Source organism: Bombina bombina, chromosome 1 (genome assembly GCF_027579735.1).
Source record: "Bombina bombina isolate aBomBom1 chromosome 1, aBomBom1.pri, whole genome shotgun sequence".
In the NCBI taxonomy this organism is placed as follows: domain Eukaryota; kingdom Metazoa; phylum Chordata; class Amphibia; order Anura; family Bombinatoridae; genus Bombina; species Bombina bombina.
Window position 1 is genome coordinate 183,384,126 of NC_069499.1, and position 24,438 is coordinate 183,408,563.

The following is a 24,438-nucleotide window of genomic DNA, read 5'->3' on the forward strand; positions in this document are numbered from 1 at the left end:
GGAACCGAAGCCCCGGAAGGACAAAAAAAAGGTAGAACAAGACTACAGCAACAGAGACCACTAACTAGCACAGATAAATTGAACACCCGTAGGTCAGAAAACCCCCCCCAGAAAACAGAACAGGAACGAAATAGTAACATCCTTGTACGCCACAAACGAAAGTCGCAGGCTTCCATCGGCTATGCAGTCAGACAAAACGTCAAACAGTAACTAGCCAACCGGTGTAGCTAGCAAACTTGCACCAGGACATTCCTGGAAAAGGACAAGAGAAAAAAACACAGAAAGCAGGACGGACCAACACCCCCCCTACTAGAAAACGTGGTAAGGGAGGACAACACCCTAACCAATAAGGAAGAACCAACCACCCGCTAGGGGAAGGGTCCCCAACCAACTGTAAGGCCTCCCAACCTAAGTAAGGATCCTTCGGGGGACAATATACGTGGTCGATGCCCAAACAGAGCAGTCAAAATTCCTGGCCCCCACTCCGATCGAACTGTCCTATCACAGAAGTGACTGTCAATGTCCCAAGGACAAAAGAGATTAAAAAAACATAATTTATGCTTACCTGATAAATTCCTTTCTTCTGTAGTGTGATCAGTCCACGGGTCATCATTACTTCTGGGATATTACTCCTCCCCAACAGGAAGTGCAAGAGGATTCACCCAGCAGAGCTGCATATAGCTCCTCCCCTCTACGTCACTCCCAGTCATTCGACCAAGGACCAACGAGAAAGGAAAAGCCAAGGGTGAAGTGGTGACTGGAGTATAAATTAAAAAATATTTACCTGCCTTAAAAACAGGGCGGGCCGTGGACTGATCACACTACAGAAGAAAGGAATTTATCAGGTAAGCATAAATTATGTTTTCTTCTGTTAAGTGTGATCAGTCCACGGGTCATCATTACTTCTGGGATACCAATACCAAAGCAAAAGTACACGGATGACGGGAGGGATAGGCAGGCTCTTTATACAGAAGGAACCACTGCCTGAAGAACCTTTCTCCCAAAAATAGCCTCCGATGAAGCAAAAGTGTCAAATTTGTAAAATTTGGAAAAAGTATGAAGCGAAGACCAAGTTGCAGCCTTGCAAATCTGTTCAACAGAGGCCTCATTCTTGAAGGCCCAAGTGGAAGCCACAGCTCTAGTAGAATGAGCTGTAATTCTTTCAGGAGGATGCTGTCCAGCAGTCTTATAAGCTAAACGAATTATGCTACGAAGCCAAAAAGAAAGAGAGGTAGCGGAAGCTTTTTGACCTCTCCTCTGCCCAGAGTAAATGACAAACAGAGAAGACGTTTGTCGAAATTCCTTAGTTGCCTGTAAGTAAAATTTTAGAGCACGGACTACATCCAGGTTGTGCAGTAGACGTTCCTTCTTTGAAGAAGGATTTGGGCATAAAGAAGGAACAACAATCTCTTGATTGATATTCCTGTTAGTAACTACCTTAGGTAAGAACCCAGGTTTAGTACGCAGGACTACCTTATCCGAATGAAAAATCAAATAAGGAGAATCACAATGTAAGGCTGATAATTCAGAGACTCTTCGAGCCGAGGAAATAGCCATTAAAAATAGAACTTTCCAAGATAACAACTTTATATCAATGGAATGAAGGGGTTCAAACGGAACGCCCTGTAAAACATTAAGAACAAGGTTTAAACTCCATGGTGGAGCAACAGTTTTAAACACAGGCTTAATTCTGGCCAAAGCCTGACAAAAAGCCTGGACGTCAGGAACTTCTGACAGACGTTTGTGTAACAGAATGGACAGAGCTGAGATCTGTCCCTTTAATGAACTAGCAGATAAACCCTTTTCTAAACCTTCTTCTAGAAAAGACAATATCCTAGGAATCCTAACCTTACTCCAAGAGTAACCTTTGGATTCACACCAATATAGGTATTTACGCCATATCTTATGGTAAATCTTTCTGGTAACAGGTTTCCTAGCCTGTATTAAGGTATCAATAACTGACTCAGAAAATCCACGTCTTGATAAAATCAAGCGTTCAATTTCCAAGCAGTCAGCTTCAGAGAAGTTAGATTTTAATGTTTGAAGGGACCCTGTATCAGAAGGTCCTGTTTCAGAGGTAGAGACCAAGGTGGACAGGATGACATGTCCACCAGGTCTGCATACCAAGTCCTGCGTGGCCACGCAGGTGCTATTAGAATCACTGATGCTCTCTCTTGTTTGATTCTGGCAATCAATCGAGGAAGCAACGGGAAGGGTGGAAACACGTAAGCCATCCTGAAGTCCCAAGGTGCTGTCAGAGCATCTATCAGGACTGCTCCTGGATCTGGACCCGTAACGAGGAAGCTTGGCGTTCTGTCGAGACGCCATGAGATCTATCTCTGGTTTGCCCCAACGTCGAAGTATTTGGGCAAAGACCTCCGGATGAAGTTCCCACTCCCCCGGATGAAAAGTCTGACGACTTAAGAAATCCGCCTCCCAGTTCTCCACTCCCGGGATGTGGATTGCTGACAGGTGGCAAGAGTGAGACTCTGCCCAGCAAATTATCTTTGATACTTCCATCATAGCTAGGGAGCTTCTTGTCCCTCCCTGATGGTTGATGTAAGCTACAGTCGTGATGTTGTCCGACTGAAACCTGATGAACCCCCGAGTTGTCAACTGGGGCCAAGCCAGGAGGGCATTGAGAACTGCTCTCAATTCCAGAATGTTTATTGGCAGGAGACTCTCCTCCTGACTCCATTGTCCCTGAGCCTTCAGAGAATTCCAGACGGCACCCCAACCTAGAAGGCTGGCGTCTGTTGTTACAATTGTCCAGTCTGGTCTGCTGAATGGCATCCCCCTGGACAGATGTGGCCGAGAAAGCCACCATAGAAGAGAATTTCTGGTCTCTTGATCCAGATTCAGAGAAGGGGATAAGTCTGAGTAATCCCCATTCCACTGACTTAGCATGCACAGTTGCAGTGGTCTGAGGTGTAAGCGTGCAAAGGGTACTATGTCCATTGCCGCTACCATTAAGCCGATTACCTCCATGCATTGAGTCACTGACGGGTGTTGAATGGAATGAAGGGTGCGGCAAGCACTTTGAAGTCTTGTTAGCCTGTCCTCTGTCAGGTAAATCTTCATTTCTACAGAATCTATAAGAGTCCCCAGGAAGGGAACTCTTGTGAGTGGAACGAGTGAACTTTTCTTTTCGTTCACCTTCCATCCATGTGACCTTAGAAATGCCAGCACTAACTCTGTATGAGACTTGGCAGTTTGAAAGCTTGAAGCTTGTATCAGAATGTCGTCTAGGTATGGAGCTACCGAGATTCCCCGCAGTCTTAGTACCGCCAGAAGAGCACCCAGAACCTTTGTGAAGATTCTTGGAGCTGTAGCCAATCCGAATGGAAGAGCCACAAACTGGTAATGCCTGTCTAGGAAGGCAAACCTTAGGTACCGATAATGATCTTTGTGAATCGGTATGTGAAGGTAAGCATCTTTTAAATCTACAGTGGTCATGTATTGACCCTCTTGGATCATAGGTAAAATTGTCCGAATAGTCTCCATCTTGAACGATGGAACTCTTAGGAATTTGTTTAGGATCTTTAAGTCCAGGATTGGTCTGAAAGTTCCCTCTTTTTTGGGAACCACAAACAGATTTGAGTAAAACCCCTGTCCCTGTTCCGATCGTGGAACTGGATGGATTACTCCCATTAACAAGAGCTCTTGTACGCAGCGTAGAAACGCCTCTTTCTTTGTCTGGATTGTTGACAATCTTGACAGATGAAATCTCTCTCTTGGAGGAGAGTATTTGAAGTCCAGAAGGTATCCCTGAGATATTATCTCTAGCGCCCAGGGATCCTGAACATCTCTTGCCCAAGCCTGGGCGAAGAGAGAAAGTCTGCCCCCCACTAGATCCGATCCCGGATCGGGGGCCCTCAATTCATGCTGTTTTAGGGGCAGCAGCAGGTTTCCTAGTCTGCTTGCCCTTGTTCCAGGACTGGTTATGTTTCCAGCCTTGTCTGTAGCGAGCAACAGCTCCTTCCTGTTTTGGTGCAGAGGAAGTTGATGCTGCTCCTGCTTTGAAATTACGAAAGGAACGAAAATTAGACTGTCTAGTCTTGGCTTTGGCTTTGTCCTGAGGCAGGGCATGGCCTTTACCTCCTGTAATGTCAGCGATAATCTCTTTCAACCCGGGCCCGAATAAGGTCTGCCCTTTGAAAGGTATATTAAGCAATTTAGACTTAGAAGTAACATCAGCTGACCAGGATTTTAGCCACAGCGCCCTGCGTGCCTGAATGGCGAATCCTGAATTCTTCGCCGTAAGTTTAGTAAGATGTACTACGGCCTCCGAAATGAATGAATTAGCTAGTTTAAGGACTCTAAGCCTGTCCGTAATGTCGTCCAGAGTAGCTGAACCAATGTTCTCTTCCAGAGACTCAATCCAGAATGCCGCTGCAGCCGTGATCGGCGCAATGCATGCAAGGGGTTGCAATATAAAACCTTGTTGAACAAACATTTTCTTAAGGTAACCCTCTAACTTTTTATCCATTGGATCTGAAAAAGCACAGCTATCCTCCACCGGGATAGTGGTACGCTTAGCTAAGGTAGAAACTGCTCCCTCCACCTTAGGGACCGTTTGCCATAAGTCCCTTGTGGTGGCGTCTATTGGAAACATTTTTCTAAATATCGGAGGGGGTGAGAATGGCACACCGGGTCTATCCCACTCCTTAGTAACAATTTCAGTAAGTCTCTTAGGTATAGGAAAAACCTCAGTACTCGTCGGTACCGCAAAATATTTATCCAACCTACACATTTTCTCTGGTATTGCAACTGTGTTACAATCATTCAGAGCCGCTAACACCTCCCCTAGTAATACACGGAGGTTTTCCAGTTTAAATTTAAAATTTGAAATATCTGAATCCAGTCTGTTTGGATCAGAACCGTCACCCACAGAATGAAGTTCTCCGTCCTCATGTTCTGCCACCTGTGACGCAGTGTCTGACATGGCCCTAATATTATCAGCGCACTCTGTTCTCACCCCAGAGTGATCACGCTTACCTCTTAGTTCTGGTAATTTAGCCAAAACCTCAGTCATAACAGTAGCCATATCCTGTAATGTGATTTGTAATGGCCGCCCAGATGTACTCGGCGCTACAATATCACGCACCTCCCTCTGAGCGGGAGATGTAGGTACTGACAAGTGAGGCGAGTTAGTCGGCATAACTCTCCCCTCGTTGTTTGGTGAAATTTGTTCAATTTGTACAGATTGACTTTTATTTAAAGTAGCATCAATACAGTTAGTACATAAATTTCTATTGGGCTCCACTTTGGCATTGCAACAAATGACACAGGTATCATCCTCTGAATCAGACATGTTTAACACACTAGCAAATAAACTTGCAACTTGGAAATACAATTCAATTAGAATAATATTAAAATGTACTGTGCCTTTAAGAAGCACAGAAGATCTATGACAGTTGAAAATTAATAAATTGAAACAGTTATAGCCTCAATCCTTGTAAACAACACAACTTTAGCAAAGGTTTAATCCCATTAGCAAAGATAACAAATTCTGAAAGCAGGAAACAAATTACAGAATAAACGTTTTTTATCTCAGTCAAACTATAATTCTCACAGCTCTGCTGAGAGAAATTACCTCCCTCAAAATAAGTTTTGAAGACCCCTGAGCTCTGTAGAGATGAACCGGATCATGCAGGGAATACAATGAGTTGCTGACTGAAATATTTGATGCATAGAAAAAGCGCCAAAAAACGGCCCCTCCCCCTCACACACAGCAGTGAGGGAGAACAGAAACTGTCAGAAAAACAGATTAAGCAACTGCCAAGTGGAAAAATAGTGCCCAAACATTTATTCACACAGTACCTCAGCAAATGAAAACGATTTTACATTCCAGCAAAAACGTTAAACATAATCTCTAGTTATTAAACAGCTTTATGTATTTCTTACAGTGTAATTCTAGTGAAGTACCATTCCCCAGAATACTGAAGTGTAAAGTATACATACATGACATTATATCGGTATGGCAGGATTTTCTCATCAATTCCATTGTCAGAAAATAAAAACTGCTACATACCTCTATGCAGATTCATCTGCCCGCTGTCCCCTGATCTGAAGTTTACCTCACTCCTCAGATGGCCGAGAACAGCAATATGATCTTAACTACTCCGGCTAAAATCATAGCAAAACTCTGGTAGATTCTTCTTCAAACTCTGCCAGAGAGGTAATAACACACTCCGGTGCTATTTTAAAATAAACTTTTGATTGAAGATATAAAACTAAGTATAATCACCATAGTCCTCTCACACATCCTATCTAGTCGTTGGGTGCAAGAGAATGACTGGGAGTGACGTAGAGGGGAGGAGCTATATGCAGCTCTGCTGGGTGAATCCTCTTGCACTTCCTGTTGGGGAGGAGTAATATCCCAGAAGTAATGATGACCCGTGGACTGATCACACTTAACAGAAGAAAATCCCAGCATCGCCAAGGCCTAGAGATCAGATAATGAATCTCCAACCAATGGTTCCGAAGGAAAAGAAGCAGAAGGGAGGCACAGACACCTAGAAAGACTAACTCGGAATCAAGGATACCTATCCTCATTACTCCAAGAAACCCAAAGGGAGGGTACACTGCAGACAAGAGAAACCATCAACCCACTGAACTCCTAGAGACAGATGAGGAAAACTACCTTAGGAGGAGCCAACTGAATAGGTGCAGTAGACCAGATCCTTCCAAATAGAAGGAAAACGAAGAAACCCAGGAATATTCCAGTAAAGAAATTCACAGGAAAACCCCTCCTCTATATCTTCATAAGAGATAAAAAGAACCGCCCCAGTAGGAACAAGGAGATTTCCCCAGGACCGGGAAAATAAGTCTTCTACTGAACGCCAGACAGATCCAAGACTATTAAAATCTTGAAAACAGAGTAACCAAAAGGCCAAGTCAAAGAGAAGGACTAGGTTAAAAAACCGGACCCCCAAAACTAGGTCCTGGGTCAAGACCAAAAACCTTGCGGAACAACCACAAAGTTACCTGGAAATTAAATTTGCATCAAAGTTGATGCATGCCATACCCCATGGAGTCTTGAACTCTGATCTCTCGTGATGTATTCCAGTGGCTGTCCACTCAACCCCAAAAGGCCTCTAAGATAACACCCACAAAGTCTGAAGACAAAGGAAGAGCCCAAAAGAGACCAGAACTCCCTGATTAAGAGAATATGACAGTCTCTAAAGATCCAGACTGGATTAACCCTCAGAAGACCTACAAGGTCAAGGAATTAACGAATGAACGAGCATCCTAAAACTCCCATCGGTTGATGGTAAGAGAGACTGCATAACAATCCTCCAGACCCCCAAGTATATAGGATCCAAAAGGGGATACTACAGGACAAAAACTGTCCCTAAGAACCTAGTTTCCCTCCTGTGAGGAAAGGCAAAGAATGACTGGGGGATGAGGGAAGTGAGGCAGGTATTTAAGCCTTTGGCTGGGGAGTCTTTGCCTTCTCCTGGTGGCCAGGTTCTGTATTTCCCAGAAGCAATGAATGCAGCTGTGGACTCTCCCCGTTTTAAGAAGAAAATCTATGTTTCTTGTTTTGTGTACTGCTATGATAAGATAAACCCTCTTTGTTGCTCAGTAATTTAGTGCAAACTATGCAATTGAGAACCAAGTTATCTATATTGAATTGCATATTACAGTATATACACGAATATTTAAGAAACAGCAAGTCACATTTGTATTTTTACAGATCAGTAAATTATGTTTTCATCACCAAAAATATAAGTGCAAAAATGACTCACTTTTAGAGCACCATAACAAAGCCCATAGAGTAAAGCTACTGCCACAATGCTACGGATAAAGCTGTAGATTGCTGCCATCAAGCTGGTGGTTGCTGCAAAATATAACATCAAAAGATTGATTAGTGCAAACACAAGCAATTATGAGTTTACAAATTCATATAAACCCTTAATAATAAAATGCTTACAGGGACATTAAACACTAAATAAATGCTAGATAGAATTATGCATTCAAAGAAAAAAAATGTATGTATCCCTTATAAATTAATTTCTTTCTTGGTGTGGATAGTCCATGAAATACCTGATTTGTGGAATTCACTTCCTGGCCACCAGGAGGAGGCAAAGACGTCCTACAACAAATCTTTAAATATAGCTCTCAGTTCCCTCCCTCTCCCAGCAATATGAATGGTCAAGGAAAAGAGAAAGAAGCAAAGAAGATAGTAGGGTAAAGAGATGCACACTAGAACTGCCGCGGGTTCGTTGACTATCCCTAACGAGAAAGAAATTAATTTATCAGGTAAACATAAATTATGTTTTCTTTATAAGGTGGTAATAGTACTTTATAAGGTGGTAATAGGGTAATAATGGAGCTATTTTCCTTGATTTTGCAAAGGCTTTTGACACAGTAGACCACGACATACTACTGCTCAAACTAAAAAACGCTGGTATTGCTGATCGTCCGTTTACCTGGTTTAGATCATATGTATCGGATCAATCACATGATCTAGCGACTGATCCCTTTATGCCGATTTTATGCCGATTTAGTCTCAGCGGGTTTCTTGTTCTGTTTGGATTTATTCCAAGATTGAGACGGTTTCCAAGTTCCCTTAGACTGTTCAGGCTTTGCGGAGGGCTGCTGGTGTTGGGATTTATCCGAACGAAATGGACGAAAATTAGGACCCTGTCCTTTAGTTTTATTCTTCATACCCTGCGGTAGAAAGGCACCTTTGCCCCCCGTGACCATGGATATGATTGAGTCCAGGCCTGGACCGAAAAGAATCTTCCCCTTAAATGGAAGGGAAAGTAATCTAGATTTTGAAGTCATGACCAAGACTTCAGCCAGAGTTCCCTGCGGGCTAGAAGAGAAAAACCTGACGTCTTGGAATTCAGGGGAATCATCTACATATTAGTATCACAGATAAAAGAATTAGCGACCCTCAAGGCCTTAATTATTTCCTGGATCTCGTCAAAGAGAGTTTCCACCTCGATCATCTCCGATAGTTGCACCAATAGGTAGCGGCTCCAGCCACCGCAGCAACCGCCACTGCAGGTTGAAACAAATACCCCGTGTGCCGAAACATCTTTCTTAACAGAGTTTCTAGCTTCTTATCCATGGGCTCCTTAAACGACGAACTATCCTCAAGCGGGATAGTAGTGCGCTTAGCAAGCATAGGGATAGCTCTATCCACCTTAGGGACAGAACCCCACAATTGTTCCCGGTTCCAGACTCTCAATTAAAAGGAAGAAGGGGAAAAATAATATCCAAGTCTCTCCCATTCATTCCTAATAATATTAGCCATCTTTACGGGAACCGGGAAAGTCTGTGACACTACCCTGTCCTCATAAACCTTATCAAGTTTAGGAATAGAAGGTTCCTCTGGTAATTTAGGTTCTGGAACCTCTAAAGTAGCCAACACTACAGAAAGCATAAGTGCTCGATCCTAAATCTAAAGGCTGGTTCCTCTGCAGCCGGAGGTTTAGAGGCAGATTACAACCCAGAAAGAGCATCCTATGAAGTATCAGAGGTGTCCTCATCAGCGGATAATCTAGTATCAGATAATCGAACAAGTTGGTAGATGACCCCTGGGAAGGATAGCAATATTTGACCTTTCGCTTGCGCTTAGCAGGGCAAGGTAAAGCCCTGAAGGCCGCAAAAACTGCTGCTTGAAGCTGTTCAGTAAAGTCTGGCGGTAAGAGAGCCCCTACCTAAGGAGGATTAGCAGTGCAATGGGAAGCTGCATGTGTAATAGATGAATGCAGGGAATGCACCTCACGGGACGGATACCCCTCAGAGGTGGACGGCTCAGTGGTACTAAATATCATGGGTTTAATAATGTGTAAACAGGCTAAGAAATCAAACAGACAAGTGCCTGAAGAACCTTTCTCCCAAAGACTGCTTCAGAAGAAGCAAAAACATCTAATAGAGTAGAATTTAGTAGAAGTATGCAAAAAAGACCAAGTAGCTGCCTTGCAAATTTCATCAACTGAAAAGCCTCATTCTTGAAAGCCCATTAAAGTGGCAACTGACCCAGTAGAATGAGCAGTAATCCGCTGCAGTGGCTGACCCGCCTCCAAATAAGCTTTGTATATCAAATTTTTTAACCAAGAGGCAAAAGAAATAGCAGAAGTTTTCTGACCTTTTATAGGGCCATAAAAAAAGAACTAAAAGTTGGTCTAAAATTCTTAGTAGCATAATATTTCAATAAACATCCAGAGAAAGCAAAGATCTTTCAGAAGCATTCTTAGGATTAGGACACAAAAGAGGAAAAATCTCTCTGCTAAAAAAAAAAAAAAAAAAAAGTCCAAAAAGAAAGAGCAGACAACTCAAACTCTTCTAGCATCAGCAATAGCCAAAAGCAAACACTTTCCAAGAAAGTAGTTTAATGTCCAATTTATGCATAGGTTCAAAAGGAGGCACCTGCAAAACCCTTAACACAAGGTTAAGATTACCTAGAAGAGAAATAGGCTTGATAACAGGTCTAATACAATCCAAAGCCTGAACAAAACTATAAAAATAAGGAAGATTCGCAATCTTCCTGTGGAACAAAACAAAGAGCAGACATTTGCCTTTTCAAAGAGTTGACAGATAGGCCCGTATCTAGACCATCCTGCAAAAACTGCAGAATCCTAGGTATCCTGAAAGAATACCAGAAAAAAAATATTTATACACCAAGAAATAAAGGCCTTCCAGACCTTCGGATAGATTCACATAATCCCCTATGTCTAAGTATTAAGTGTTCCATGCCATCAAGTTCAGATACTTGAATCCATGCCATCAAGTTCAGATACTTGAATCATCAGAAACTTTAAGATCTTTAACCCCTAAAGAAACTAGGACCTCTTAAGAGAGAACAAATATGTTACGCTTTTTTTGTTTAGTTGAAATATCAGGTTTAACCTCAGATGAGTATTCTTCATCCCCAGAGGAAATGTCACCATCTGAAGAGAAAAACAGTATCCCTGATTTCAGGGCACATAATATCAATAGAATGCATAGGAGCCCATTGAAGAACTCAAAGGACAAGATTAAGAAGAAGGAGCAATAGGTGAAAAAAAAGCTAAGTAGCAGTACGTCTGGGTTCTGAGCCAGAAGGAGAGTATCAGCTGTGGCCTTCTGACCATTGCGCTTTCCAGAAAACAAAGATGATAGATTAAATTACTTGGTAGCATGAAAATAAAACTTTAAAGCTCCAACAACATCCAGATTATGAAATAACCTCTCATCGGAGGAAGGAGGATTGGGACAAAGATTGAACAACAATTTCTTTATTGATATTATGAGTTGAAAAAACCTTAGGTAAACTCAGTCTTTGTCCAAAGTACAGCCTTATCCGATTGGAACACCAGATAAGGCTGATCCCACTGGAGGGCAGAAAATTCCGAAGCTCTACGGAGCAGATGAAATAGCTATTAAGTTAATATCAATAGATTGCATATGCTTAAACGAAGCCTGTGTAACTCTAAGAACAAGATTAAGGCTCCATGAAGGAGCAATTAGTTTGAAAACAGGTCTAATTCTAGCAATAGCTTGAACAAACACCTGTTAAACGAGCCAACCTCTTATGCAACAATACAGAAAGAGCAGAAATCTGACCTTTAAGAGAACTAACCAACAGGCCATCCTGTAGAAACTGAAGGATACGTTGAGTCTTCACCCTGTGCCAAGGGAGCCCATGTTTCTCACACCAAGACAGATAAGCCCTCCATATATTATGGTAAATACGTCTGGTAACAGGCTTTCGTGTCTGAACCAGAGTATCAATAACCGCCTCAGAGAATCCTCTCTGGCAAACGCAGTAAGCCTCAGAGAAACTAGATTTTGAAAGAACAATGGACCCTGCGCCAGATGGTCAGGCTCCTGAGGCAGTTGCCATGGAGAAGCAGACAACATTCTCATGAGGTCTGTATACCAAGTCCTGTGTGCCCATGAGAGGCTAAAATGATCTCTGAAATTCCCTCCTGCTTGATCCGAGTTATTACTCGAGGGAACAGAAAAATTGGAGCTACACTAGATTAAAATGCCATGGAACTGCTAAACCACCCACCAACTCTACCCGAGGATCTCTCGATCTCAACCCGTATCTCGGTAGTTTGGCATTGACGGGAAGCAATCAGATCCATCTCCAGGCAACACCACCTGAGGGTGATCTTGCAAAAAACCTCCTGGTTTAGAGACCATTCCCAGGAGTGAAGAGTCTGCCTGCTCAGAAAATCTGCTTCCCAGTTTTCCACACCTGGAATGTGGATGGCTGATATTTGACACTGGTATGTCTCTGCCTATTGAAGAACATGAGACACCTCCAGCATTGCCAGAGAGCTGCAAATTACGTCCTTGTGGTTAACATAAGCCACGGTAATGAGGTTGTCCGATAGAAAACAAATATAACTAAGTGAATGTAACTGGGGCCACGACAGAAGAGCATTAAAGATGGCCCTCAACTCCAGAACCTTGATCGGGAGAATCATTTCTTCTGGTTGCCAGGTTCCCTGAGCTATTAGAGAACCCCACTCAGCACCCCAGCCTGTCAAACTCGCATCTGGATGGGCGCAGGAAGCACATACCCTGGAGAATGGGCTCCCGAGACAGAAACCATGAGAGAGAGAGACTCTCTTATCTGGATCTCAATATATTACCTGAGACAGGTGTAAATGATTTCCATTCCATTGCCTGAGCATACATAACTGTAGAGGTCTCAGATGAAAGCGAGCAAAGGTAATAGCATCCAAAGCCACAACCATAAGACCAAACACCTCCATGTATTGAGCCACCGAAGGCCCGACGAGTGGATAGAAGTAGATGGCAGGCAGCCTGAAGCTTAAAGGGTTAGAAAATTATGCAAAATTTTACCTAAAACACAATATTATAACAACTATGATATATTCTATCAAATAAAACTGTGGCGAAAAGCGAAGATTCTACATACGATTATTTTTATTTTAAAGTTGGTTTGAAAAGAGGGATAATGACCACGCACAAAAGGAGGTGTAGTTTTTTAATCCTGCTACCGCCCCCCATCCAATGGCAAAGCGCTTGGGTCTCTTGATTTTAATATTAGTTTCAGCCCACAGGGCATGCGCACTTGCTAAATAAGGAATTCGCATGCGCACTACAGCGGCCATATTTGTATTTTTTAAGTAATTTGTAGTACTCCATATAACATGCTCGTTAGTCTAAGGGTACTTTGTGAACTTACCTCAAACGACACCGCTAAATCTGCTGCCGCTCCTTCCTCTTCAACGTCCATGGTCCCCAGAACTTCAGCGCTCTGGTGCGCCACTCACGATCCACATGTCCACCCAGAATCTGGCACTTGGATTGTGAAGCGCTGCTAGAAAAAGTAAAGGAGGGATGATTCTGCGCACGCGTTGGCAATTGAATAATAATTTTAATGCGCATGCGGGCCGCCATGATTTCAACCTAGGTAGAACATCATAATAGGGCTCATAATGGGCAAAAAATGCGTTTGGCACAGTAGTTATAAAATAAGAAAATGAAAGAATTTTTTTTAAATAGGTACCAATTAGAAATAGGTGTATTATTTACAGAAGTTTTGAACAAGTCAAAGAAGTTTTTTGGGGTTTACTATCCCTTTAAATACACATGCTGATAGAATCGATGTTGATCCCTAGGAATTTCACTCTCGTGTTGGGAATGAGTGAACGGTATTCCAGATTTAAATTTTCAGCCATGTGTCAGAAGATACCAAAGTAACTTCTCGGTGTGAGATATCGCTAACTGTGAAGATTTCGTCCAAGTATGGCGCTACCATAATGCCCTGTAGTCTGAATACAGTGGGGAAAGACTGGGTAAAAATCCTGGGAGCCTATGTAGCTATGAATTTGTAATGCTTGTCCAGAAAAGCAAAATGAAGGTACTGGTAAAGATCTCAGTGAATTGGAATATGAAGGTATGCATTCTTCAAATCTATGGTAGCCATGCATTGACCTTCCTGATCGAGAGAAAGAATTGACATGAGTGTTTCCATTTTGAAAGAGGGTACCCTTACAAATTTGTTGAGGCACTTAAGGTCTAAAATGGGACGAAAAGTTCCCTCCTTCTTGGGAACGATGAATAGGTTTGAATAGAATCCTCTTCCCCTTTCTGCCTGTGGCACAGGGATCACAACTTCCATATATACCAGATAGTCTACACAGCGTAGAAAGGCTGTTATCTTTTCGGCTTCCCCGAGGCCATTGATAGAAGGAATAGGCTTCCAGGTAATAACTGAGCGCTCTGGACTAAAGCGCTCCTCTCTGTGTCTTGTTCGGACAAAAGGAGTGAAAAGTCCCATAGGAGGGTAGAAAGGCAAACTTTCCACCAGTAACAGTAGAAATGATGGAATCCAGTCCTGGGCCAAATAAGGATTTTCCCTAAAGGCCAAACATGGTCTCCAAGTCTAGGTTACTATGTCCGCTGACCAAGACTTTAGCCAGAGAGCTGTTTTAGCTAGCAAGTTCTTGGCATTGCAACAAATAATTTGAATAATGCCATCACAAATTTTGGAATTGGCCATTTTCAGGGCCTGAATGCGGTCTTAGACATCCTCCAAATGGGATTCTACCGAAATCAGTTGGGATAAGGAGTCGCACCAAAAGGTGGCAGCCCCAGCCACCACAGCAATGCCTACAGTGGGGCGGAAAAGCAAACCTCCCTGAAGGAAGACCTTTCTAAGATATCCTAATTTCCTACCCATTAGGTCCTTGAAAGGTGTGCTATCTTCCTGCAGGATAGTAGTGCACTAAGCCAGGGTGGAAATGACGCTGTATACCTATATATATATATATATATATATATATATATATATATATATATATATATATATATATATAGGGACAAGTACTCCACTCTCCCAAATTACTATTCGGAACAGGAAACGGTCTTTTCAAATTTGGAGAAGGGGAAAATGGAACACCAGGTTTATCCCACTCCTTGGTTATAATGTCCGCCACCAAGGAAGGTACCGGGAACACTTCAGGGGTTTTTAACTAAGGTTTAAAGACAATATCCAATTTATGTACATGTTTTTCCTTGATAATTTTAAAATGACTTGCTCTAACAAACATGTGATTGTTCAACTGTTATGACCCTTTAATACTCCTCAGCGATACATACTGCTCTTATAAGGAATACTGGACAGAAATGACCACCCCCTTTAACAAATTTGGAGGTGACTTAATTTACTCGATTCTGTGCTACTGTGTGTTTAACCCTGCAAAGGGGATAAACACACAGTAGAAGTACAGCTCAGGATTCACAAAGCACTGCTGGTCTCAAGCTGAAATCGCCTTTGCAGGATTTAAAACAGAGGCCTGTAGGGTCGATAGTCTTAAAAATATATGATCAAACAAATTAGAGCCTGTCATTTTTTTTACTATTATGGCCCTTTAAAGAAGAACTATTAATGTCAATAATGTGAGAACTATGAAAATTATATATAATATATAAAATTATACTTAAACTGTAACATAAGAAAATTATAGGAAGCTCTGAGAAATATATTGCCCAATTAAAAAAAAAAAAAAAAAAAAAAAACTATGAAGAGATTACAGAGACTTTGAATAAAAAAAGTCTATCATGCTTACAAAAGAACACAATTTAAACATGTGAACAATAACCCTTATCCATGCAAAGAAAATATAGAACTTATATAGATGTGTACAATGATTTGAAAACAAACAGAAAATGCTAATTTCTTCTCAACACATCTTTAGGGAAAGCTGACTGAAGATATATCAAATAGTGACCTTTGGCACACCACACATTCAATTTCAAAATGAAAAAACAACAATGTTAAGCACTCACCATTGCCTCCAAACACGTGTATATCCACTTGTTCACATAGATACATGACAAAAGTGTTGACCTGAGGTAAGAGGCCGATAAAAAAGACAACTGGAAAAGAAAGGGTGAACACTGTGGAAGGAAAGACAAAGATAGTTATTTCATATGCTATTTATATTTTTTATACTATTCTGTAAATATGTAGCGGCTTTTGACTCATGCAAATTGTTTACACTACCCTGAAAACAAATTATGGTTACCTGATAATTTCCTTATCATCTGTGGGAGGAGAGTCCACTGCTTCATTCATTACTTGTGGGAATTAAGAACCTGGCCACCAGGAGGAGGCAAAGAAACCCCAGCCAAAGGCTTAAATACCTCCCCCACTCCCCTCATCCCCCAGTCATTCTGCCAAGGGAACAAGGAACAGAGGAGAAATAGAGTATAAATGGTGCTAGAAGATTATTAATAAATTTAGGTCCGCCCACCAGAGAAATGGGCGGGTGTGGTGGACTCTCCTCCTACAGAAGGAAATGAAATTATCAGATAAGCATAATTTATGTTTTCCATCTTAATGGGAGGAGAGTCCACTGCTTCATTCATTACTTGTGGGAACAAATACCCAAGCTCTAGAGGACACTGAATGAAAAATACAGAAGGGTAAAAGGAGGCGGACCCTATACTGAGGGCACCACAGCCTGCAGAACCTTTCTCCCAAAAGCTGCTCCTGCCAAAGAAAAAACGTAATATTTATAAAATTTTGCAAAAGTATGTAAGTTAGACCAAGTGCCCGCCTTACAAATCTGCTCCATAGAAGCCTCATTCTTAAAGGCCCAAGAAGAGGCCACAGCTCTAGTCGAGTGAGCCGTAATCCTCTGAGGAGGCTTGTGTCCTGCTGTCTTATGTGACAGACGGATCATACTCCTCAACCAAAAAGATAGAGAAGTGGCAGAGGCCCTTTGTCCCCTGCGCTTCCCTGAATACACAACAAATAAGGACGAAGTCTGTCTAAACTCCTTCATGGCCTGAAGATAAAACTTCAACGCCCGAATCACGTCCAGATTATGGAATAACCTCTCCTTCGAAGAAAAAGGGTTAGGATACAAAGAAGGAACTACTATTTCCTGATTGATGTCACAGCTCGACACCACCTTGGAAAGGAATCCCAATCCAGTGCGAAGAACAGCCTTATCAGCATGAAAAACCAAGAAGGGAGGCTCACATTTCAAGGCCGCCAACTCGAAGGAAGGCATCTCTTTTCTGGTCTTGAAGATATGTTTGAAAGGAGAAATCTGCCTCTGGGCGGATAAGACTTGAAACCTATCCTGTAACCCTGGGATACGACCTCCAGAACCAAAGGGTCTATAACGTCTCTTCTCCACAAAAAGAGATATTCTGCCCCCTACATGATGCAAAGACGGGCCGGGGGCCGCACCTTCATGCCGACTTTGATTCGGCGGGCATCTTATTCTGCTTGGACTTGGTTCCAAGAGCTAGCTGGCTTCCAAGATCCCTTGGATTGCTCCGACTTTGCGGAAGGCTGATGGCACTGAGACATGTCCGCACGAAAGGGACGAAAAGTAGATCCCTTTGAAAAAGAACCTTCCAAGACAACAATTAAATGTCTAATTCAAGCATAGGCATCAACGGAGCCCGTTGCAAAACCTTAAGGACAAGATTTAAACTCCAAGGAGCAGCCTTAGATCTAAACACAGGTATGATCCCAGCAGAGCCTTAACAAATAGCTGCACATCTGGAAGCTCGGCAAACATCTTGTGCAGTAACACAGACAGGGCCGAAAACACTCCCTTCAAGGGACTTGCAGAAAAGCCCTTCTCCAGTTCATCCTAGAGAACAGAATAAGTAGGTCCTCCACACCTTATGATAGATGCAACCAGCTTACAAGCTTATATATAAGCTAGATATTGATAAACAAAGAGACCTTCGTCAGCAGATCCCTGCAACACGGTAACTTCCACGGAGGAGATGATGACATCCCCACTAGGTATGGTAATTCGGGGCTGGACTGTACTGTGAAGTCAGGATCAGACTGATATGCATTTAGGAAAGCTCCTCTCTGTGAAAGGCACATATTGAGCAAAAAGAGGCTGCTTCTTGTGTGGTAACTAGCCATAGAACAAGCTATTATGATAATGTTTATTCCCAGGTTGAGCGCTTCTCTCTCTATTTATTTATGCAAATTATGACACATAGGGAAGTCTTCCTAAGTGTGATGCGGGAATCCAGACCCGTTGCTCAGTGTGCCTAGAGGGATATAGCTGTACCTCATTGACAAGGCCCATAATAGGCCGAAACATACGTCTGAGGTTTTGCTCTTTTTCTTGTTAAGAGAGGGATTGCCTGGTATTTTGGGGCTGCACTGATCAGACTGATATGCTTCAGGTTAGTTCCTCTCTGTGAAAGGTACATGTTGAGCAAAAAGAGGCTGCTTCTTGGGTGGTAACTAGCCATAGAACAAGCTATTATGCTATTGTTTGTTCCCAAGTTGAGCGCTTCTCTCTCTTTTTATTTAGACATCCCCACTAGATCCGCGAACCATATCCTTCGCGGCCAAGACGGAGCAGTCAGTATCACTGACACCTGCTTGACTCTAGCCACTACACTAAGTAGTAGTGGTAATGGTCGGAAGGATAAATTAGATTGAAACTCCAATTCACCTCTAATGCATCTGTTAGCTCCACCTGAGGATCCCTGTACCTCGACCCCTATCTGGGTAGCTTGGTATTGAGATGTAATAAAATCTTCCTCTTGCAAATCTCTGCAAACACTTGGGATGGAGAGACCATTCTCCCAGATGAAAGGATTGTCTGCTGAGGAAATACGCTTCCCAGTTGTCCACACCTGAAATGTGGATCGCTGACAGCGAACAAATGCGGGTCTCCTCCACACTAGAATCCAAGATACTTCCGTCATAGCTAGAGAGCTTCTCCTCCCCCCTGATGGTTGATGTAAGACACCGAGGATATAGCTTGATTAGAATCTGATTGACTGGGACAAACCCAGCAGAGGCCAAGTCTTCAGAGCATTGTATATTGCCTGAATATCCAAAAAGAGACCAGGAGCTTTACCTCCTGAGACCAGATGCCCTGTGCCTTCCTGGACAGAGTCGCAACCGTAGTCACAATCACCCAGGATGGTCTTGAGACGGACGTCCCTCAGGACAAGTGATCCGGACAAAACCACCAAGAGAGCGAATCTCCCGATTGGTTGTCCAGAGAAAATCTGTTGAGACAAAACCGACTGATCGCCGTTCCACTAGTTCAGCATGCGCAGTTCCAACAGTTTGAGGTGAAACCTAGCAAAGGAAATGATGTCCAAGCTGGACACCATGACATTAATCACCTCCATACACCGAGCCACAGATGGCCTTAGGGAGATCTGGAGGGCAAGACATGTTGAAGCTAGCTTGCAACGTCTCTGGTCTGTTAGACATATTCTCATGTCTATGGAGACTATTATAGTTCCTTAGAATTTTACCCTGGTACTTGATACAAGAGAACTCTCATAGGTTATCAGTCATCCATGGGATCGAAGAAGACAGAAGAGATATTCTGACTGGTCCAGGCTTCAAAAAATTTCATTAGCTAGACCAAACGGAGGAGAAATAAACTGGTGCTGGTCCAGGAATTAATCGTGATCATGAACTACCCCTCTCAAATGAAAGGAAGAATGGACCTTATTGTCTCCCTCTTAAACAAGGGGAAATTTAAAACCCTGCTTTAGCACTTTAGGTCCAGAATCGGATGGAAAGTTCCCTCCTTAGGGACCACGAAAAGGTTTGAATAGTATCCAAAACCTCTCACTGCGATAGGCACCGGGACAATAACTCTTAGAGGACAGATCCCGTAAAGACCCCAGAAAGGCTTCCCTCCTTTCTGGTCAGGAAGACAGGAGGAATCTGCCCTTGGGTGGCTGAGACTTAAAACCTATCTTGTAACCCTGAGCTATGACCTCCAGGACCCATGGATCCTGCACGTCCCTGAAGCAAGCGACTGAAAAGAGCAACATACTGCCCCTACACAATCCAGAAGAGGACCGGGGACCGCCCATTCATGCTGACGTAAACTCGGCGGGCTTCTTGCTCTGCTTGGATTTATTCCAGGACTGAGCCGGCTTCCAAGAGCTCTTGGTTTGCTCTGTCTTAGCGGAGGACTGCTTACATGGGCTTTATCAGAACGAAAATCGTCCATTAGATTTGATCATATACTCTTGCGGTAGGAGGGCACCCTTGCCCCCTGTGACCGTGGGGATAATTGGGTCCAGGCCTGGCCCAGACAAAATCATTCCCTTAAAAAGAGAGAAGTCTAGACTTAGTAGTCATATCTGCAGACCATGACTTCAGCCAGAGCCCTACGTGCCCGAACAGAAAAAGCTGAAGCCATAGCATTCAAGCGAATAAACTGCCTAATAGCAGCACAGATAAAAGAATTAACAACCCTCAAGGCCGTAAATCTTTTCTGAATAACGTCAAGGGGTTCCTCCACCCCGATCAAATCCTATAAGGGGTCACACCAGAAGGTTGTTTCTCCAGTAACCGCGGCAACAGCCGCCACCAGTTGAAACAAATATCCCGTAGGTTGAAAACATCCTTCTTAACAGAGTTTCCAGCTTTACATTATGGGCTCTTCAAACAAAGAACTATCCTCAAGCGGTATAGTAGTACGTTTAGCAAGGGTGAACATAGCGCCATCCTATTTAGGGACGGAACCTCACAACTCCATTGAGAGTCCAGGACCAGGGACAATTTGTTAAAGGGAGAAGAGGGGGAAAAGGAATCCAATCTTGTCCCATTCTTTCTTAATAATGTTCACTATCTAGCAGGGAAGTATAAGGTACCACCCTGTCCTCAAACTCTATCCAATTTAGGAATTCAAGGTTCATCAGGCAATTTGGCCTCTGGAACCTCTGAATTCGCCAAAAACATAATTTATGCTTACCTGATAAATGTATTTCTCTTGTGGTGTATCCAGTCCACGGATCATCCATTACTTGTGGTATATTCTCCTTCCCAACAGGAAGCTGCAAGAGGATCACCCACAGCAGAGCTGTCTATATAGCTCCTCCCCTAACTGCCACCTCCAGTCATTCGACCGAAGACAAGCAAGAGAAAGGAGAAACCATAGGGTGCAGTGGTGACTGTAGTTTAAAAATAAGATATACCTGCCTTAAAATGACAGGGCGGGCCGTGGACTGGATACACCACAAGAGAAATACATTTATCAGATAAGCATAAATTATGTTTTCTCTTGTAAGGTGTATCCAGTCCACGGATCATCCATTACTTGTGGGATACCAATACCAAAGCTAAAGTACACGGATGAAGGGAGGGACAAGGCAGGAACTTAAACGGAAGGTACCACTGCCTGTAAAAATAGCCTCCGAAGAAGCAAAAGTATCAAATTTATAAAACTTTGAAAAAGTATGCAGCAAAGACCAAGTCGCCGCCTTGCAAATCTGTTCAACAGAAGCTTCATTTTTAAAAGCCCATGTGGAAGCCACAGCTCTAGTAGAATGAGCTGTAATCCTTTCAGGAGGCTGCTGGCCAGCAGTCTCATAAGCTAAGCGTATTATACTTCTTAGCCAAAACTAAAGAGAAGTTGCCGAAGCCTTTTGGCCTCTCCTCTGTACAGAGTAGACAACAAACAAAGCAGATGTTTGACGAAAATCTTTAGTAGCTTGTAAATAAAACTTTAAAGCACGAACCACGTCAAGATTGTGTAATAGACGTTCCTTCTTTGAAGAAGGATTAGGACACAATGACAGAACAACAATCTCCTGCTTGATATTCTTATTAGATACCACTTTAGGTAAAAATCCAGGTTTGGTACGCAAAACTACCTTATCTGTATGGAAGATCAGATAAGGTGAGTCACACTGTAAGGCAGATAACTCGGAAACTCTACGAGCAGAGGAAATAGCTACCAAAAACAGAACTTTCCAAGATAAAAGCTTGATATCTATGGAATGAAGAGGTTAGAACGGAACCCCTTGGAGAACTTTAAGAACCAAATTTAAACTCCATGGCGGAGCAACTGGTTTAAACACAGGCTTGATTCTAACTAAAGCCTGACAAAACGCCTGAACGTCTGGAACATCCGCCAGACGCTTGTGCAAAAGAATAGATAGAGCAGAAATCTGTCCCTTTAAGGAACTAGCTGACAATCCCTTTTCCAATCCTTCTTGGAGAAAAGATAATATCCTGGGAATACTGACTTTACTCCATGAGTAACCTTTGGATTCACACCAATAAAGATATTTACGCCATATCTTATGATAGATTTTCCTGGTGACAGGCTTTCGAGCATGAATTAAGGTATCAATGACTGACTCGGAGAAGCCACGCTTTGATAAAATCAAGCGTTCAATCTCCAGGCAGTCAGTCTCAGAGAAATTAGATTTGGATGGTTGAAAGGACCCTGAAGTAGAAGGTCCTGTCTCAGAGGCAGAGTCCATGGTGGAAGGGATGACATGTCCACCAGATCTGCATACCAAGTCCTGCGTGGCCACGCAGGTGCTACCAAAATCACTGATGCTCTCACCTGCTTGATTTTGGCAATCAGACGAGGGAGCAGAGGAAACGGTGGAAACACATAAGCCAGGTTGAAGGAGCAAGGCGCTGCTAGAGCATCTATCAGCGTTGCCTTGGGATCCCTGGACCTGGATCCGTAACAAGGAAGTTTGGCGTTCTGGCGAGACGCCATGAGATCCAGTTCTGGTTCGCCCCAACGTTGAACCAATTGTGCAAACACCTCCGGATGGAGTTCCCACTCCCCCTGATGAAAAGTCTGTCGACTTAGAAAATCCGCCTCCCAGTTCTCTACACGTGGGATATGGATAGCCGATAGGTTGCAAGAGGGAGGAGGGTCTCCTCCTGAGTCCACGATCCCTGAGCCTTCAGGGAGTTCCAGACTGCTCCCCAGCCTAGAAGGCTCGCATCTGTCGTTACTAATGTCCAATCTGGCCTGCGAAAGGTCATACCCTTGGACAGATGGACCCAAGATAGCCACCAGAGAAGAGAATCCCTGTCTCTTGATCCAGATTTAGTAGAGGGGACAAATCTGTGTAATCCCCATTCCACTGACTGAGCATGCAGAGTTGCAGCGGTCTAAGATATAGGCGGGCAAACGGCACTATGTCCATTGCCGCTACCATTAAGCCGATTACTTCCATACACTGAGCAACCGAAGGGCAAGAAGTAGAATAAAGAACACGGCAAGAATTTAGAAGTTTTGATAACCTGGTCTCTGTCAGGTAAATCCTCATTTCTACAGAATCTATCAGAGTTCCCAGAAAGGAAACTCTTGTGAGAGGGGATAGAGAACTCTTCTCTTCGTTCACTTTCCACCCGTGCAACCTCAGAATGCCAGAACTATGTCCGTATGAGACTTGGCAATTTGGAAATTTGACGCCTCTATCAGAATGTCGTCTAAATAAGGGGCCACTCCTATGCCCCGCAGCCTTAGGACCGCCAGAAGTGACCCCAGAACCTTTGTAAAGATTGTTGGAGCTGTAGCTAATCCAAAGGGAAGAGCTACAAACTGGTAATGCCTGTCCAGGAAGGCAAACCTGAGAAACCGATGATGATCTTTGTGTATCGGAATGTGAAGATAAGCATCCTTTAAATCCACTGTAGTCATGTATTGACCCTCCTGGATCATAGGTAGGATGGTACGAATAGTCTCCATCTTGAATGATGGGACCCTGAGAAATTTGTTTAGGATCTTGAGATCTAAGATTGGTCTGAAGGTTCCCTCTTTTTTGGGAACCACAAACAGATTTGAATAGAAGCCTTGTCCCTGTTCCTCCTTTGGAACTGAGTGAATCACTCCCATAACTTGGAGGTCTTGAACACAATGTAAGAATGCCTCTCTCTATCTGGTTTGCAGATAATTGTGAAAGGTGAAATCTCCCTTTTGGATATCTCTGGGATACAATTTAAAACGCCCAGGGATCCTGGACATCTCTTGCCCAAGCCTGGGCGAAGAGAGAAAGTCTGCCCCCTACTAGATCCGTTACCGGATCGGGGGCCAATCCTTCATGCTGTCTTAGAGGCAGCAGCAGGCTTTTTGGCCTGCTTACCTTTGTTCCAAGCATGGTTAGGTCTCCAGACCGACTTGGACTGGGCAAAAGTTCCCTCTTGTTTTGTATTAGAGGAAGTTGATGCTGCACTCGCCTTGAAGTTTCGAAAGGCACGGAAATTAGTTTGTTTGGCCCTTGATTTATTAGACCTGTCCTGAGGGAGGGCATGACCTTTTCCTCCCGTGATATCAGAAATGATCTCCTTCAAACCAGGCCCGAATAGGGTCTGCCCCTTGAAGGGAATATTAAGAAGCTTAGACTTTGAAGTAACGTCAGCTGACCATGATTTAAGCCATAGCGCCCTACACGCCTGAATAGCAAAACCAGAATTCTTAGCCGTTAGCTTAGTCAAATGAACAATGGCATCAGAAACAAATTAATTGGCTAGCTTAAGTGCTCTAAGCTTGTCAAGTATATCATCCAATGGGGTCTCTACCTGTAAAGCCTCTTCCAGAGACTCAAACCAGAAGGCCGCCGCAGTAGTGACTGGGGCAATGCATGCAAGAGGTTGTAGAATAAAACCTTGTTAAATAAATATTTTCTTAAGGTAACCCTCTAACTTTTTATCCATTGGATCTAAGAAAG

The 24,438-nt window shown here is 43.2% G+C and overlaps 1 protein-coding gene across 1 annotated transcript in view; it reads right to left on the reverse strand.

Moving 5' to 3' along the window:
• The window catches only part of PCNX1 (pecanex 1), a gene marked incomplete in the record, with an annotated part of 752,914 nt that overhangs the window by 302,780 nt on the left and 425,696 nt on the right, over nucleotides 1-24,438 (reverse strand). Inside the window, 2 exon segments of the mRNA XM_053711389.1 lie at nucleotides 7,755-7,846; nucleotides 15,775-15,885. Coding sequence (XP_053567364.1) covers nucleotides 7,755-7,846; nucleotides 15,775-15,885 — 203 coding nt within the window.